Genomic DNA, 19,103 nt, shown 5'->3' with positions numbered 1-19,103 from the left:
TGATGTCACCATACAGTACTATGCGAGTTGCAAACCCCAAGTAATGTACCTCTGTTAATACTCATTGAATTCTCAAACTTTAGCACTAAAACAACCATTTCGACAACTCATGTGCCAGTGTTCAGTGTTTGAACAAGCGGTCAGTGTTTTTAATAAGCGAGTGAGAAAAAAAAGTGATAGAAACATGGTCGTTTTTCCGGTCGGAAATTAAGCGATATGCTGTTGATTAAAATGTTATAAAAGCGAAATATTGGGCGAAATGAGTATTGATGCCCAATTATAACTTGACATGCGTCACCAAATGGGGACATGGTTAGAGTTGGTAGTACCATGGAAGGTACTAATCCATGGTAGTACCAGTACTGGTATACGCGGGGAGGGAGTCCAGAGAGGGAACAGCCAGCATCCCTTTTACGGGAAAACGGGAAATCCCGACGGATTTGTTTCGTTCTCACATGTAATATTATGTTTTGCAGGCTTCCGAGTTCAAAAAAGATGACTAAATCAGCCAAAAAGCAAGCGTTTAGAAACATACCTATGCAGAAGTTGGTTTGCCAGTACTTAATCCATTTTTAACACCTAGGCTACTCTATTGACATTGGTTGTTTATTTCATGGATTTGGCACTTGAGGTGGCTGATAAGCCGTGTCGAAAACGTGCACAAAACGACCATTCTGTGCACGTTTTCGACACGGATTAAAAACCAGTTGTAAGCACAAATTTTCATATTTGAAATATTGTGTATCCTCGTTATCGATTTTTACTGTGTAGGGCGAATGAGTGTCAAACATTTAAGTTATACATTGTTTAAGTAGTATTCCGTGTATTTTATAATGTTATGTTGACAATGTCTGAGCGAGGATGGTTAGCATAATGCGCTATTGTCTATATTAAATTTAGTATATAATATAGTATATGACCAGTCCACTGTTAACGTTAATTTGGAAATGGCAAATTGTGTGCAAGTAAGTAGTTATAAAATACATCTATAAACAAGATAAAGTCATACCATGGTCATACTAAGCCATGTTTGGGTTGCAGCAGTCGAGAGCGGGCGCACCCTATTCGTCTATGTTAAACCATGTTGAAACTATTATATTGAACAGTGCTGCCTGTTCCTCTGAGAAATACTGTATTATATAGCGCCACTTGCGGCTGTCATTTGCATACAAACTAATTACATACCTCTAGGTGATGCACTCGTGATATTGCAATCCAGCAGTACGCCCATACTATAGATGAAGCACAGCAATCACTAACACACCTCGGCGTGGGATCTTAGCTCTCGCCGGCAGGACACCCGGTCGACACAGTGACGTCACGCAAGGAGAATACCCTTCAACTAAAAATCAGGACTATGTGCGAAGACATTACTAGAAAGTATGCTTAGAACACGTCGTCAATCCAGTACTGTCTAAAATTGGCGAACTCGAAACTCCCTAATTTAATCCAGACTGGCGCGCACGTTGAAGGTGTAAAAATCGCTACGTCCAGTTGCCATATTGATTTACAATGTACAATGTACTTGTTCCGTTTATTCACCTTCTTTGGATTTGACGACGTCGGGTCGAGGCAATTGGTATTTTTCCGCTACGGCTACGTACTCGCCAAGTACTCTGAGCACGATATCAACGATTTAGTAGCAGAGGCACCACTGAGTCGGTGTCGTACCACTGAATACGAAGGATTTGGTTTTTTGTCCTCGATAATAGTTCGATGAAAGTTCCTATCATTAATGCAAGTTGCGTTGAGCAATATTCCATTGACACCGGACATGGTTGTTTCCGAGTCGGTAGAGCAAACAGGTTGGTGGACTTATTTTATCGCTATAATTTCTTATCGATGTATACACATATTTATAGACTACTAAAAGTCTATCATAATTGCATTACTGTATATGTTGCATTTCAATATAATTTCGAGATGCCACAGTAAAATACAGCAACATATATGACTCCTATTCCAATTTCATTCTCGTGTTTTTAAACATTGTGTGTATATACAATACCCCCGGTACTCAATTAAATATGTATTCAGTGAGAGAGTAAATTTGCTACAGTACCCTACGATGACCACTGCTGTGTGCTATGACATCTCTAGGTTCAGTTGTCGCCTTGTTGTTTAACATACATACGTGTGCTTCACAGGTCCGACCACTATATTCGTAATTCAATTGGGTCAGCGTCTTTATAATGTTGATGTAATCCCGTCTTTGTGCTTCCATCGGGAGTTGGTTAACGCCCGATGAAAGACTTCGGCTTTCATGTTACACCTCGGCAACGTCCTGAAGATCCGACTAATGGTGATTTATGGCGTCTGTCATTTTTTTGAGAAGATTTCAGAGGAAAAATCAGAGACATTCACATAACTGCTTCAGAATTTTTTTTTTACTGGATGAAAACGAAAGGTTGAGTATATCAGTCATAAAATGGCCTCCAGATTTTAATATGGGAATAAAAAGTAAATGCATACTAGTACACACGCTGAAAATGTCAGAGATAGAATGACTTGTCTCTCATTGAATGCCCGCATTATCCGAAATAAAGAGACTTGAACTATCCACTCATTGTATCACGATTCCTAGTTACTTCTAGTAACCGTGATTGTACTAAGTAAAGGTAGTAACGCTAAAGATTTACCGGTATATATCACTTGTCGTATAACACTTGTATATCAGAAACATGGTTTTACACGATTTGTATAATGTATTTCGCCTTGACCGCAATTACTCTACAGCTGATAGGGTACGTTTTAGTAGTCACAAACTCCCATGTTTTCAGTAATACGTTACCTAGCAAATGATTCTAAATTTAGAGTTGCTGTGATTTTAAATGTATGCTGGCATAACAATTATAATAACTTTCGGTGACACAACTGAGTCATTATGTTAAACAGAACTTGTAAATAACATCTCTAAAATCTCATCAAATAGTAATCCTGGTACTTCTATTAATTATTTTTAAATGGGAAAACATGAATCTGTAGAAAATAAATTTCGATTTTATCGAATTTTATTAGCAGACGTGGCCCACCAAATAAATCAATTCTTCTTTCATTTACTCCAAGGATGATTTTGAACACTTACAATTGTTTTGGGTCATTTTATATGCAGCCATTCGTGACAATGCAACTTGACCTAGGGAGCCACAGAGAGCCGCAACCGAGTGGGACGTTCCCTGGCGACTACCTAGCTCAGTGATAAAAGACCTATAGTCTCTACGTTTGTACGTGATAACGCTGACAACAGAAAACTGAGAGTGTCTGTAGAAACGTGAAATTTACTTCTATGCTAATGAAAATGTGCGAGCATTTGTCCTGTTGTTAAAACGGGTGACAATCGTTTGATTTGTGAATACAGACCTGTTGCGTTGAAAAACATTGTTTAAAAACTTTTAGGAAAAACCATAGCAATAGGGGTCGGTTAACTGCCATTTATATAACTGCCTAATTTCTCTTTGGCAACGAGCCCACTTTTCTAGTCATACATGCAATATTTTTAAACTTATGCAGAAATTAGCATAGCAATTCAATACCCAAGGCATCTTTTTTCATTCCTTACTGGCTGGCAATACCATTTGCAAAATAGATGGTTGTATTTACATTGGCTGCCAGTCAGTTGTGGATTACCCCAGGGAAACGTGTTGGGTTCTCGTCTGTTCAGCGTGGTTGTAAACCAAGATTGTCAAGTCAAGTCGCCCATTATTTACGATGGCACTTTGTTATGTAGAGCTATTTTTTCTGACTGTAACATTGACATATTATGGTCAGATATTGATGTTTTGTGTGAAATCATGTTTTTAATTAATAACGCTAAATTCAAGATGAATGATCTAGGCTGGGATTTTTTGAATATCTAGTAAATGTGATAACTGAGAACAAAAACAACGAATGGCAAACATTTTCGTAAACATCATAATGTAATGTAATTATGATGTAATGTAATGTAGTGTAATTTTTACTAACTCGTCTTGAAATTTTAGGTATAATATAGATAGGTATAAATACCTTGATGTTATAATTGATGAAGAAAAATCATATTTATTAAAGTTTTTGTTCATGCATGAGTGTATGTTTCGTTTCTGTCGTGAGTTATGATTGGGTAATTCAAATGATCCCAAGTGAATCTTATAATCGCTTGAGGGCGTGCGACATACAGTAAATCGTGGTGAAATCTGCCAAGGGTTAAAATTGAGGCTTCGGCCGAATAAATGATCTTTGACTGGCGAAGATGCTTTCAGTCGTAATTCAAGACAAATAAAAATCAACAATATAGACAATATAGCAAATTATAATTTTTCTGTAATATTCTTGTGTAATCGGTAATTATGAAAAATATTTATGGGTGCACAGGGAATACATTTCCTTGTGAATTATTCTTAATATAGATTTCTGAATTATCTTGTCAAAATCAGTTTTTTTCAGGGGTTTTTCCTCCCAAAAAACGAAAGAATTTCACTGTGCCGAAAACGAAAAGTCTTTATCGCATTATTGTAATGTACGTCAATATTAATTTTCACAGATTAGAACAATCTACACAAATTAAAAATAATTTTAATATTGTAGACGCCCCTTTAGTAACAGAAATTGTATCCAGAATGTCCCCCTTTATAAGCGATGCGTGTCTTAATCAGCGATAAAATGATATTGTTTTCCAATAATTTGCTGAACGTCGGAGCATGCGTGGTCATTCAGTAAACTTAGTGCTAGTTTTTTTCCCTTCTCAATACCAATCGTTGAAGATGTTTAATCTGTTTAGCATACTGAATGTGACTATACCCGTGGTCACATCACTCATTTCAACAAGATATGTATTAATGTTGATTTGAAACAGTGATGTACACTTCACAAACATGGTAACTATCAGGTTCTTTAACTTTTATGATTGACCACAGATGAATGTACTGTGAGGTACTTTATTTATAATGCTATTATTATTTCAATTATTGTATTTTAGCGTTGGGGTAATGCATCAGAACACACATTACACAACTTGAAAATAGAAGTATTGCAAAAACTTGCTACTCAAGCTATCTGTCGAGTGAATCAAAGAACTCATACTAAACCGCTGTTTTAAAAACTTTGAAATTGCAGGGTATTTATAAAATACATTTGGCTCAATTTATGTTCAGAGTTAAGAACAATTTGTTGCCAAACCAATTAATCAGTTTCTACGTTGTTCATTCTATGACACGAAATGAAAACAGTAATCACTTGTCTGGAAGCAGAACATTACGTCACTGCTTTAAAAATCAACTGCAGCACGTGAAGGTATATGGTTTACAGGGAATAAACTCAGCAATGATTTAAAATGCATCAACAGTGTATATGAAATTAGACCGCAATACAAATACATTTTCTTTGCAAAATACTATGAGTATGCAGATGTATATATTTGTTTTTATATACAGAACTAAATACAAGCTAAACACAAACTTCCCCTTTAATCAATAACTTATATTGACGGTGTGAATCAACAATGTCGTACTCAATCCTTATTGTATGGGCTGTCCATACAACTCAAACAATGTGTTTAGTAGTTGTACGTATTTTTTGTAATGTATTACATGTATTTCAATACAAGTTGTAAATAAATATAACAATCAAAATGTCGTACGATTGAACGGCGGTGTAATTTAGACTCATGCGTATTATATCAGTGCGCATGCGTGTACTTACTTATGCGGCGAGTCGACTGGCTTGATGTAGTTGAAGTTATTCATTAGATCTCTAAAGCGAGTAAGACGTGACATCGATTGTACGTACAGACATGAATGCTTCACGGTGAAATTACAATCTAATCAAAACACATATATAACCGCATGCATGATTCTGTGTTGGATGACGCCCGTAGGTCAAGTGGCCACAGTTAAAGAAATAGTCCAGTAATTCTAAATTCGTAATATATTTGCAGTGACGTAACCCTGTACGCCACGTGACGTGAACCATGAGACTGTCATACAATCTACAGTCACTGCAATGCGATGTTGTTTGGTACCCCGCGCCTATAGTTACGTAACTACCTCGTTGCAATTGTTGTTTTTACAGAAAATAGTTTTGTTGGACGAATTTAACCACACAAAAAATGCATATTGAACTTCCTATGTTTCATGAAAAACAGTCACTGTGAACTTGACACCATACATATGCGCGATCTACAGAAACATTACTGTAAGAAAATAGTTGGTAGTATTTGCCACCTCAGATCCTCCATAAATGAAAACCTTATTGAGGTTCACCAGTGTAACGTAGTTCTGTTTTTTTTCAAAAACAACTTTTTTTGAAAGTTTTATCATAATTCAAACTGCTGTGACACGACTAAAAATATAAGCATACATTTATGGGAAGGATATTCGTGAAAGTCATCTAGTTTGAAATGGTGGACTAGCATATTTGCGGTTAGTAATCAATTGAGTGAACACTCATAATACGTTTTGTCATGTAATCCCCTGCAATATAATCATTTTTAATATTCATGACGTCATATTTATATGTAATAATGGTAATTGGATTTCAAAGGAAAATTATAGTTAAGTTTGTGGGATATGATGGGATGAGCGCTTGTCCTTGGCAACCATTGTATATTCTAGTGCAATGTGTGAATCAACTTACAAAACCTTGAACCTGTTATTGTGAGGAGAGAAAAACGAACATATTCATTGACATTTATTATTTAACAAACAATCATCACTGAGAGGGGGCAAATTCTTGATTTCAGAAGTAGACAGTAGTAGTTTCCATCCATGGTGATGTCGGAATAATGCATAATTTTCCAATTTTTAATTACCAATTTGTTATATTTGTAAACGGTAAATTTTTTTTTTTAATTGTTTAATAGTCCTCTACTCTCCATGGTGACACGAAGGCCGTGCAAAGCATTGATATCGTTTTCACCCGCACGACGTTCGATTTCGTCAGTTAGCAGCCGAACCTGATCCCGTTGAAGTGATACTATTCACTACAGAAATATAGGAAAACAAAATTCCCTATCTGTATATGCACCCCCATTCATTGTCTACACTTGAATCCCAATGGTAAGCATACCCCTAAAAAATAGCCACCACGTGCAACATTCGCACGCCAGTGGGGCGAGCAAAATTGGTCGGACGCTGCAAAGCGTCCCAGCTGCAGTTTACCAAAATCCAGCATGGTGAATAAATTGCAAATGATGAAGTTATACATTTCTCTGGTATTAACAATGCTGTAATATATAATACCAAATACAATTTGCCGGACGTCGTTGCACGGCAAGTCTATTTTCATTTATTAGCGACATTATTATTTTTCTTTCTCAATGTCACTCGTGGCTGATGTTAATGACTAGGTGCGTTCATCTATAGCCGTGGAACTTATCTGAAGAACCCATGACAACTACACTTTCAACAAGATATTTATTAATCAGATGTGTAGATTTCAGAAAGTAATATTTATCGTAAACACGTGGTGTTAATTGCCCAATCGGGCTCTTTTAACCTTAATGATTGAAACAATCTGAAAGTAGTTAAAACTTAATGGTCTAGCTCCGTAAATAACCTAGACACGTCTTCTTGGTATAATACTTGTCTGTAAAGTCTAAAATCATCGATGAATCCGTAAAAATCGACACTCTCGTGAGTCACTAATTCATGGTAACTGTACGAATGCCGACTTGGATTGGTGGCGATGGGTAATTTGCCGCCAATAATTAATGACTGGTCAGTAGTTGTAACATCCCCAACGCAGCAGCTTTCACCGCCTGCTTGTTGAGCACCATCCAGGTAGAACTTGAAGAGAGAACCGTCGTACGTCATGACCACGTGGTGCCACACGTTATCAGTGGCCTGGATGTTCTCATAAGGATAGGTTGAAAACTGGCCAATCACCACCTCTGAAGATTTTGTATTACGTGCTACTGTTTTAATAGCGCCCCCTATCCGTGAGCTCGGCCCTGCGCGGATTTCCCAACTATGATGCCACACAATGCTCTGCTCCTTCTTAAAATTTCCAGTGCGTTTGTAACGTAGACTAACTGAGAACTGATTTCCATAGGGATAGTTTTTAAGCAGGGCAACTTCAATTTTATTTACTCCGTTAAACATCATTGCAGAGCCAGACACCGCATTTGACGGCTCAACGCCGGCCCCACTTTCATAGCTAGCATGTCTCTGGTGACATGATTGGTCGTTGAAATCGTCATCAAAAGTGAAATGTGCCACTATGTATGGACTTTCACACTCACGTGGATCATGCAACGTGTACAGATATTGTACTTCTTCATATGTCAGGCTGGTGTTCAAAATCAACAACTCATCTACCAGTCCGTTGAAATACGACCCGGTGGATCCAACACCACCGCCGCCGATAGTAAGAGGGGTGTCTCGCAAAAGCATGTACTCACAAGGTGTACCGTCAGTTTTCTGACGCTTTAGGCCATCCAGATAAAAGTCTAGTTTCGCCCCATTGAATGAGAACACGACATGGTGCCATGAATTGTGTTCGGCTAAAATGTTTTCGTATGTCCATTTAGGATGTTTGCCAGTTGAACGATCGACGTCACCACATTCAGAAATACTAGCACCGAGCGCCTGGCCTGCCATTGACGTACCCATGTCAACACTCCAGCTACCGTAGTTTGAAGCTCCATTTGATATAATGGTCGATCCTGTAGACCAGCCAGCAGCCCGCTTTACCCATACACTGACACTGAACGGATTCTCCCACGGGTAGAGACGAAAACTATCCACGTTAATTTTACCGTTTCCGCTAAATTTGGCAGCACCGCCGTCAATTCCACTCTTACGTTCGAATTCAACGTCACCCACAAGGTTTCCATGGTGACCGTTTCCAGCAGCGTCGTTGGCATTGTTGTCAAACTTGTAAAGAGCTACCGTATGCTTCGTAATCTTGTCTTCTTTAAAATGACAAAGAGAGAAAAAAAAACAATCATATGGTGAGTTAGTCGTCGAATACGATATATTCAAAACAAAATAAATACAAATTTACTTACGAATATAATTCTGGGCAATAACTGACGCGTTGTTTATTTCACATGCGCAGTGCGATGGCCGACGTCTGCCTGCCTTTTTTCCAATACTCTTTTCCCCGTCCTTCTTAACTATAAAATAAAAAAGAGCCGATACATGGAACCTTTTCAAACATTGTTGAATTGAAGACGTAACTCGAACATAATTAAAGTTCGTCCACAATTACATGAAAAAATATGAAATAACCTACGATATATATACCTGTCAAGGTCTCACTTTGGTTTATCGATTTCATCAGCTTTATAACTGGGCCGTCATTTCCATCTTCGGTTTGAGTACTTGGACTACCTACAACAGCAACAACAACATGCACCGTGACGTTAAATCCATCGTGTACTATTCGGCACATTATAGTTTTCACCACTAGAGGGCGACAGATTCAGGAGCTTTCTGCACCATTGTGTGCGTGTAACCAGAAGATTAATTTTACATTGTCGAACAGTTACTATGTAGAGTTAAATTCCTTTGTTTGTTTGTTTACTGTATATATTATAAATAATGCATTTATACTGTTACATGGAGTCAAGAGTTGTGGGTCACGTGTTAGATTGCGATAGTTGTATTATACACTAAAGGTGAACTAGCTTCAAATATAAATGTCGTGAATTGTGAAAACAAAGTTAATTTAAAGGATTACGATATGAAAAAAAAAATGTTGGCCTTTTAGTCAATGTTATGCTTTACGACATCGTATAACAGCGCACCAGCGATCAATTACGAACATTTTTGTTTTTCAACGCAACTAGAATATGGCGCATTCAACACACGTCAGATTGTTTAATGGTGTGATGTTTCTAACCTGTAGGTTTATACGGACTGGTAACAATGTCAGGTTCTTCTCGAGCAGTATCCGGGTTGTGGTCACCAGCACATTCCTGTCTCATCTCTGAAATCTCCATTCCCATGGCAACAATCATATTCTGCATCACCTCCATCTGGTTTGTCAATTGTGCAACATCGGCCACAGACACGAACCGCTGTGAACTTCCTTCAACCGTCGAAGTGTCTTCCATGGTGATATAGGCGTCTTTTATGCCCGGGCACTGGTCATCTCCTGTGTCTCCAAACATCGTGATTTTTGTCGCCACCGTACACGGGGAACTTTCACTACCGGAAACTACAGAATACGACATTGTCATGGTCATTACCATGGCAAAAACTGCAAATAAACTATGCAACTTATAGCGAGCCATTTAGAAAACGCCTTTTGTTTCTTGCGAACCGTTTCCTGTGAAACCACGTGACGGAATCCGAAACGTTATAATATATTGAATAACAACGCTCTCCATGTCTATATTTATATAAATTCATTGACGTATTGAGTAGGCGTACAATCGTGTAGGAATTTTTTTTTTTTTTTTTGAGGAGGAATTATATACTGCAGATATTCAGTTCTCTTAAAAATAGCTTAGAACATGTTGTCAAATATAGCTACGAGCATGATGGGACATTTCTAATCATTTGCCATATTTTGGGTGTAAATTTAGCATAAAACACTTACGGTCTTAGTCTGAAATGATTAAACACAATTTTGAACATTTTGAAAAAAAATACCAGTAAATTACTAATGTCTAGTAAGCGTCCGAATCGCTGATTCTGTCGACGTATTACGTTATAGATATTCGCGATGACCAAAAAGACGCTATTTACCTGTACAATCAAAGATAACCCAGTGTCCGCAGTTCATCTCAATTGTCGCCATATTGTTAGAGAATCACGTACATGTCGCTTTCCCACGATGTTTGTTAAGCAATGACTCGTCAACAGCGAGCATATTATGGGTGTATATCCAACCGAATGGTAAACACATATTATGTTTTTAAATATGCTGTTGTAAGCATTTGCAAGGTTTTTGACCCTTGAGAGTCGGGACCTAGAAACTATGTAATCCGTAACACGCGGGTAGATATTTAAAGCGCGGTAGTCGTCGCGCTGCACATGTGCGAGATATATGGGTCTCATATAAACAAAGATGGCGACTTTCACTGTTGCGCAGATCAACGAGTACGAACTGAGACGTTTCCAAGCTTTAATTAGGTAATTTACATGTTATTCGAAAGTATCAAAGTAGTCACCGGCGGTAATCAGTGCAAGTCACGCCCAGGTCAAAACTCATACTTATGATTTCCATTTGAAGAGCGCATTGAATTGTGGGAAAATCAATGTTTATCGACACAAATGCCGCACATGGGCAGCGCGACGACTACCGCGCTTTAACAGAGTTGTAAAGTAATTGTAGTTGGGGTGTACGTAGAGAAGTTGGAAGTTGTAATCAAGTGGTATATTTTATCTGTGATCCCTTCAAATGTATTCCTTTAGGTCGAACTTGGCATCTGTACAGTGTACGATTTATCGGCCAAGTCGAATCGAGGTCCCTATCCTCTACGTTCCCGTCGCAGCAGAAGACTCATTATAACATTTTGCATGCGGGGATTCAATCAAAAATCTCGAGCATAATCTATCTCGTCACGAACAAGACACGCTTTATAGTAAGACTGTGTCATAAACTTTCTATAACCCTGCAATGTAAGTTGCTGTTTAATGGGAGTACTCAGTAATTATTGGAGATTTTTTTATAGAAATAACCCAATTGAGATATTAATATTATGACGATTTTACGTTTCAGGTTTACGTGTTCAGTTGTTTTGGAGAATCCTGTTATTCACCCCTCGGTACATCTGATTCTTGTTTCCAGGGCATCCCAGTTACGGATTATACTCCTTTTTTTGCTAGCATGCGATCAGTGTGTCGAAAAAATATTTGGATTTTTCTTATCGGTGTGCTTAGTTTGTATATTTCGATTCGAATGGGTACTTACTTGTCACGAGTAACTCCCGGAACTCAGATTTTCAGGACTGTCCCCTATTAACGCATTTTTTTTCTAGAATAATTGGGCGGTCATTTGTGCGCCCTTACGCGACAACCTTTCCCAACTATAAATCTCAAATCCAGGTGAAATGACGGCTAATTAATGCTCTATTTTCTTCGTGCTTTCTTGTAATTGTCGTGCTTTCACTGAGATCTGGAGAGATCTAGAGGGATGTTTAGATTAAGAATGAAGCAAGTTCACTGCAAATTATTATCGTTGAGACCAGGCGTTGAAGAAATTGAGTCAGAGTCATTTGTGATTAAACGCCTGTGTCAGTTTTAGTACGCCTCTTGGGATCGGGGTCGATTACAGGCCCGACCCGGAGGTCAGTTAAGCAGTCGAATAAGAAAGATGATCATATTCCATACTGGCAATTTTCAATGGCATCGAACATCGTTGAAAACAATGGCCAGTCAATTAATTATTATTATCTTTTATTTCAGGACAAGCCCATATAACAAGTTTTCTTTTAAGAAAAAAAAATATTAATGGGACCCCAGGTGTGCGTATCATGCTTATCTGTATATTACTGTATCAACACATATTAAACTTACACAAAGGTCACGATAAACATATTTGTAATATTATTTCACCCGATAATGTACCCGATAATACCTCAACTATTCGGTATGATACGAAATACACATATTGCTAGGAATCAAGACTTTCCAATAAACGTATAACGTCCTCTTGGCGTAACACTTTTCTATAAAGACTAAGTTCACTAATAAGACCATGGAATTTGTCTTGTCCGCCGCGGACAACGCCTTGTTCTATGTTGCGACCGCCAATCACCAGGGGTGCTTCTGGGATGACGATATCCCCTATGCAGCAGCTTACGTCGCCGGGTTGTCGCTCTCCATCTAGGTAGAACATCAAAAGGGACCCATCGTACGTCATGACCACGTGATGCCACTCGTCGTCTGCAGCCTGGATGTTCTCGTAAGGATAGGATGAACTCTGTCCGATCACCAGCGAGCCAGATTCGGTATTCCGATCTTTGGTCCTAACAGCGCCCCCTATCCGTGAGCTAGCGCCTGCGCGGATTTCCCAACTATGGTGCCACACAATGCTCTGCTCCTTCTTAAAATTTCCAGTGCGTTTGTAACGTAGACTAACGGAGAACTGATTTCCATAGGGATAGTTTTTAAGAAGGGCGACTTTAATTGTATTTACTCCGTTAAACATCATTGCAGAGTCAATCACCGCATTTGACGGCTCAACGCTGGCCCCCCTATCATAACTAGCATGTCGCTGGTGACATGATTGGTCGTTGAAATCGTCATCAAAAGTGAAATGTGCCACTATGTATGGACTTTCACACTCACGTGGATCATGCAACGTATACAGATAATGTACTTCTTCATATGTCAGGCTAGTGTTTAGAATCAACAACTCATCGATCAGCCCAGTAAAATACGACCCGATGGTTCCAACACCGCCACCACCGATAGTAAGAGGAGTGTCCCGAGTTGGCGTGTCACTATTACACGGACCTCGAATAGTCTTCGGGCGTTTCTGACCGTCCAAGTAGAAATCAAGTTTTGAACCATCGAAAGAAAGCGCCACGTGGTGCCATGTATTGTGCTCGGCTAAAATATCTTGGTATGTCCACTGGCGTCTATACGCGTCCCAACAAGTGAATATACTTGCACCAATCATTTGTCCTGCCATTTGGTGTCCCATGCGAATATCCCAGGTACCGTATTCGGGGGCTCCGTTTGACAGAATGGTCACTTCCTTTGCCCAATCCGCAGTCCTTTTCACCCACAAACTTACGCTGAATCCACTTCCCCATGGATAGAGTCGGAAACCGTCGACGTTTATTTTGCCATCCCCGGCAAAACGAGCTGCCCCATCTTTAATTCCACTCCTAGATTCAAACTTAACTCCGTCCATCGCATTTCCGTGGTTGTTACTGCCTGATGTGTCACTGGAATCTTGGTCAAATTTGAAGTGCGCCACTGTATGCCTCGAAATCTTGTTATCTATCGTGAGATGAAAAAAAAAGACCAACAACTTTTGGAATGTGCGGTGATTACGACATTATGCATACCAATGTATGTGAATAATGTAAACAAAAGAAGGATTGATCACAATTCAGAATGGTACGTATTCGAAATCATATTTTAAATTATTCAAAGTAACTGTTGAATATTCAAAATACTTACGGAAATAATCTTGAACGACATTTGGTGATTTGACAAACTCAAAATTACACGTTTGAGACATGGAGGGATTGTAGCTCGGAATTTTTCTGTCGGCGGAATTTTTGGGAGGTGTGTCGTGATCGGTGTCTTCTTGGATGTTTCTTTCTACAAGGCAATACATAAACGTTAGATTGATATGTGATTTCAACCAGTCGTAATACATTTCCAGCCTGCTTTCAATTAATCGGTTGGCAAATACGACCAAAGACCTGTGCCAACAATAAACTGCCTAATGTGCTGCGGGATTTCGAAAACCATTGGTCGCATCCGGTCCGGGCGGCCGGAAGCGAACTACCCACATCTGATTTAATCAGACTGTTCAGAACTCAACGATACAAGAAATGGTAGTATAAACAGTTGCATCACCATAGGCGGCGCTCATCTGCACTGGTTAGATGACTTGCCACTGGTCACTGAAACCTACCTGCGTCATATTGGTCACGTAGTATCGGTGGTTTTTGCAGCTTGTTCTTTGCCTTTACATTACCACTTTTATCCTCGTTTCGGGTATCTAGAATACAACGTGATTGTATTCATTCATTCATTCATTTATTCATTTAACCTATGGAGTATGCAAATTAATAGAATGCGTACCGAGGCATTAGCCGTGTTGTTGACTGACTATAGATGACTAGTTTGCGAGGAGCAATGATAGGAAAGTCAACTGAACACCGATATAGATGCAGGAATGTTTTTGCATCTAAACGTAACTACGTATGATTTCAGTATACAGTATGACTGTATTACAAGGAAGACGCCTGCCCATTCTCGCTCACCAGAGTATTTTTTTTTTACCTACAGGCAAAAATACACTGATACGACCCACATTTAAGAACGATGAATATTGACGAGTTAAAGTCACAGGTTAGCTCGAACTGACTTACTACGGGTAAAATGTAACTCGTACTACCTGCCTTATAGCCCTGTTGTCCAAGCGATTGAGCAATAGGTAACTCACCAAACCGCATTGAACCAGCGTAGTGAGTTACGGTTCAGCCCCACAGCATAATGAAGCTGTTGTGGAGGCCACCCACCAGCAGTGGCGTGAAAGGCTGAGACGATGATGATGACGAAAGTCACAAAATCATGTTTTTAGAACGTTCCCTGCCATGGTAGTGGGGCTCGTGGATTCGTGCAATTTCAAGCTAATTTAAAAATCCAATGTAGACGTATTTCACCGTGGTTTTTTAGCGGTAACCACGGGGTTTTACGACGATGTCACAGTATGTTATGACGTGATGCTTCTCACCTGTATGTTTCGTCACTTCCCGTTTAGTAACTATCCCTTCTTCTCGTAGACTATCTAACGTTTTGCCAGTAAAATGCCTTTTCATCTCTGTCACATCATTTTTCAAGTCAATAATCATTCTCTGCACGGTTTCCATAATTTCTGTCAATTGTGCAATATTTGTTGCGGATAGCAACCTCTGTCGTTCGTTCTCGTCATCTGTTGATGCTTTGTCTATGGTCACATACGCATCTCGTATGCCATGACATTCTCCATCAGCTGACTCCCCGAGCATTGCGATCTTTGTCGTAATTGTACACGGCGAAGTTGCATTAACTTCAAGAATCTCTGTATAAATCACCATAAGTACCATGGCAACGATATGAAACACCCTGTGCATATTACAGCAAGGCATTACACATATAATGTACAGTATTTTGAAAGCCTTTCTGAACTAACGAATATTCACTGTATATATACAGGTCATACAAGTAATGGTGTCACTGAAGTGACTTGGAGCAACGTGGCAACACAGTGTCAACATTATTTGAGTGTTGTCTTCCGGTGCTATTGGAACAAGCGGCTTCAAAACCATAGCAACGTACGTGTATGTCTACTATATCATCGATGACATCTGATAACCTGTGTACAACCGTACAACCTAGATGGTGGCTTATGTTGAATCTATATAGTAATGAGCCATAATCTCTTAGACTAGTTTTATCACGTTTCTTCAAGTTCTAATTACATTTTTCGTCTGCTGTGATCCTACCGTTTTTGACAATACTTTTAATCTAATTTTTAACACCGGATAATTTCCAGACCACCAGTCAATCGGAATGATGTTCGTCTGTAAATTTATATAATATTTATTAATATAACACTGACTTAGAAAAGTGTAGCAGTAAAGTATCAAAAAAGGAAGATAAAAGTTACATAAATTGCAAAATCAACAGCGCTCAACTGGGTTTCTGTGAAATGTGTGACGTCCAGTCTACATTCTCAGACAGTGGTTACTATCCGAAATCAACATAGTTGTTCACGCAACTATCCACCAGTGTTGAATACAGAATCATATATACAATTTAATTGTGTTTAATGTTTTGTAAGTTCTTAGTTAAGTTATTTCGGGCATTCATTTTCATTCATTTTGACCAAAATTGAGCCCATAATTTTGTCAAAAGCGAAAAGTACTCTCCACCTTTATGAATATTTATAAAAAAAGGAGTCAACAATTCAACAATAGTAAGTTTCTAAATGACGTCATTATGCACCGTGCTCATTAATTGGTATGTTTGCGGTAGATGATGGACAAGCTCTTGATATCAGCTTGCAATACGGGTAATGCGAACACTGACTGAAATTTTCTACTGCAAAGCTTATCTGCAGCTTAAAAACAAGGCTTAATATCCACATAGATACACAAGTATATATAGTTTTTGGGAAGCGATCTTTAAATAATGTAGCACGTTAACATCCCAAACCACCATCTCATGTGACAGCTTTCCTTGAAATACCAGAATCCAAGTGTGCAAACGAACAACCTTTGCACACACTTCGGACCTAATACTTCATAAGCCCCAATAATAAGTGTATCAGATGGAATGCAAGATATCAATGTAGTAATTAAATGTGGGTTTGCAGATATTTTCACCACCCTCCCATATAATATCCAAACAAGAATTGTGGTAGTCACATATTCTCGGTTTGGAGTCAGACAACTGCAAGTCACATTGACTTGTGATTTGCATCAGTCTCTTTCATTTATAAAGTGGAGATTCATAGGTGTATTCTCAAACAATACAAATCATCGTCCAACTTTGCAACAGCTCCTCATACTCATAAAACTGAGGGACACAACCTATCCTTTGTGGTTGTTCGACTGAACTCAAATTCCCGATAGCCTCAAAATAACCCGACACCATTATAGCCATATATATAGATTGAAAACGTGGTCGAATTCAACAAACAAAGTAGTGATCATTATCATTTAATATTATATCTGAATCCATCAGTACCATACTAGAGTATTCCTCAGCAACTTTACAGAGTATGTGCACAGGGGGTTTACCACTTTCTTTATGGGTATCATGTTTAATGGAAGGATGTGTTGTATCATGTCTGACCTGACAAAAGTGGTCATTGAGATTCACTGGTTGGGATTCATCAGAGGTATTAACATTACGAATTTTACCTTCAACTAATTTAAGCCACACCTGTGTTGATTACATATTATGTGTGATGACTGAATCACAAGGCTTTCAATAGCCAGAATACCTTCCGGTTCTAGGTCTGTGAGAAGATCGAATTCAAGACACACTTCAGCCCAAACCACCTTTGATACTGAAGGTGAATGCATTATGATAGTCTGTGTCCGACGAACAGAATAAACCTGAAATAAACTGGTTGCTATGACAACATCAAAGAAAATACTCACTTCTTCGTCCTACTCCAAAGTGTTCAATGCTGATAAGTGCAGTCAGGAATATAAGACGCCAGTGACCGCTAGAGGACGAGATTATCATTATAAATTATCACATCGAGCAGAACACGTGTAACAAATGTCATGCTATGTCAGCATCCTTTATTCTACGTTTTTGTCATATTACCTCAAACGCTGCAAATAGAAGTGTGCATGAAATCATGGGAAGAAACGGTGTGCATTGCCATGTCATAAAGTTGATTGACAGGTCATACTTGTTTACAACTCTGGAAGGACAATTGGAGTCTACCAGGTGTGCTTGTGATTTACATAACAAAGGATGTTTACGATCTACTGACTTGCCTACGTGAGACAGCTGCTAGCAAGACCACATTCTGATTGGCTCATGTGGAAACCCAGGTGGTGTACCTGAATATGGGCTATTTATGCTTAGGCTAGACTGGGACAGTTGGGGTCCACCATTTCAACTGAGTACCCTGTGTGTTGCTGCTTCGATATTACGAGACAAGTGATACAGGCTTCAACCAGCAACCATCATTCTGTTAGACTTGTATGAACTGCTCTGCGATCTCCTGCTATCGGCGGTGCCCTCCAGAATAACGGCATTCCTCTGCAAGTAAGACTCCTATACTTCTTCGTCGTTGTGTTGCAGAAGCCATTGACTGTCATCCATTTCTACATCCTAGAACTGCTAATTATCACCTGAATGCACACTTCAACGGGCAATTTCCTATTTTAGTGAATTCATTCATTGCATTATTGTGCACTTTGTTTTATTATAATTATTTTGAGAGGTATTAAAACCAGGAGCTTTAACTTGATATGATGGTGTATGTGCATTTCATTTCCAGTACTATTGTCTTGTCTATCCCATTCTAGCAGTGAAAGAACCCCCTTTCCAGTGGGTGCTTCTCTCAATAGCAATAAGCAGGCCTTACACTGTGACATGCTTCAAGCCCAAAGCGTTCAGTTTTGATTATTCCAGTAAGTAGTAAGGGACGCTAATTAGTCGGCTATATCAGAAAATAATCTCCTCATCGAGCAGAATATGCATACCAAATGCCATGACTCTATCTCAAAGTGGTCAATGCTGATTATTCCAGAAAAATAGAGAGCGATAGTGGTCGTTAGAGGGCGCAAATTAATTATCTTCAACCACATCCCAGACATTGTCGTTTTCGAACGTGAGAGGCTAACGTACGTAGCATGACAAATGTGCTACCTCCCAAAGAGTGGTTTTCAAACCTGCCTAACGTGAAAAATTAACACTTGTAACCTATCTAATGTGCGTAACCTGGCTGCAACCCAGGCAGAAATGTATTAAACCTGGCAT

General features: G+C 39.0%; 2 protein-coding genes across 3 annotated transcripts; both read right to left on the bottom strand.

Moving 5' to 3' along the window:
* Window positions 1-7,369: 7,369 nt before the first annotated feature.
* LOC144364555 (uncharacterized) lies at window positions 7,370-10,245 on the bottom strand. Of its 2 annotated transcripts, none has more exons than XM_085506735.1 (4): window positions 9,820-10,245; window positions 9,222-9,308; window positions 8,984-9,091; window positions 7,370-8,887 (listed from the first exon to the last, which is right to left on the bottom strand). In XM_085506735.1, the coding sequence occupies exons 1-4, from the start codon at window positions 10,211-10,213 to the stop codon at window positions 7,506-7,508; spliced, it is 1,971 nt and encodes a 656-aa protein (XP_085362861.1). In that variant the 5' UTR covers window positions 10,214-10,245; the 3' UTR covers window positions 7,370-7,505. The 2 variants fall into 2 exon arrangements, with proteins under 2 accessions (XP_085362861.1, XP_077870588.2); XM_078014462.2 differs by having other exon boundaries at window positions 7,370-8,884.
* Window positions 10,246-12,306: 2,061 nt separating this feature from the next.
* On the bottom strand, window positions 12,307-15,700 carry LOC102807049 (uncharacterized). The gene is made up of 4 exons (XM_006824089.3): window positions 15,349-15,700; window positions 14,524-14,610; window positions 14,061-14,204; window positions 12,307-13,877 (listed from the first exon to the last, which is right to left on the bottom strand). The coding sequence occupies exons 1-4, from the start codon at window positions 15,698-15,700 to the stop codon at window positions 12,541-12,543; spliced, it is 1,920 nt and encodes a 639-aa protein (XP_006824152.3). The 3' UTR covers window positions 12,307-12,540.
* Window positions 15,701-19,103: the final 3,403 nt, after the last annotated feature.

The sequence above is a fragment of the Saccoglossus kowalevskii genome, chromosome 2, assembly GCF_978046115.1.
Source record: "Saccoglossus kowalevskii chromosome 2, keSacKowa6.1, whole genome shotgun sequence".
NCBI lineage: Eukaryota > Metazoa > Hemichordata > Enteropneusta > Harrimaniidae > Saccoglossus > Saccoglossus kowalevskii.
Note: the sequence above shows the minus strand (reverse complement) of the source record. Positions and strands in the feature narration are given on the sequence as shown.

Bases quoted from the DNA above. Each gene is read 5' to 3' on its own strand.
- LOC102807049 (XM_006824089.3), bottom strand. From the start codon at position 15,700: ATGGTACTTATGGTGATTTATACAGAGATTCTTGAAGTTAATGCAACT. The intron at 14,611-15,348 runs GTGAGAAGCATC...GTTGTATTCTAG, and splicing joins GGAAGTGACGAAACATACAG to ATACCCGAAACGAGGATAAA. The intron at 14,205-14,523 runs GTAGGTTTCAGT...ATTGCCTTGTAG, and splicing joins ACGTGACCAATATGACGCAG to AAAGAAACATCCAAGAAGAC.
- LOC144364555 (XM_085506735.1), bottom strand. From the start codon at position 10,213: ATGGCTCGCTATAAGTTGCATAGTTTATTTGCAGTTTTTGCCATGGTA. The intron at 9,092-9,221 runs GTATATATATCG...TTTATTTTATAG, and splicing joins CCAAAGTGAGACCTTGACAG to TTAAGAAGGACGGGGAAAAG. The intron at 8,888-8,983 runs GTAAGTAAATTT...GTCATTTTAAAG, and splicing joins TATTGCCCAGAATTATATTC to AAGACAAGATTACGAAGCAT.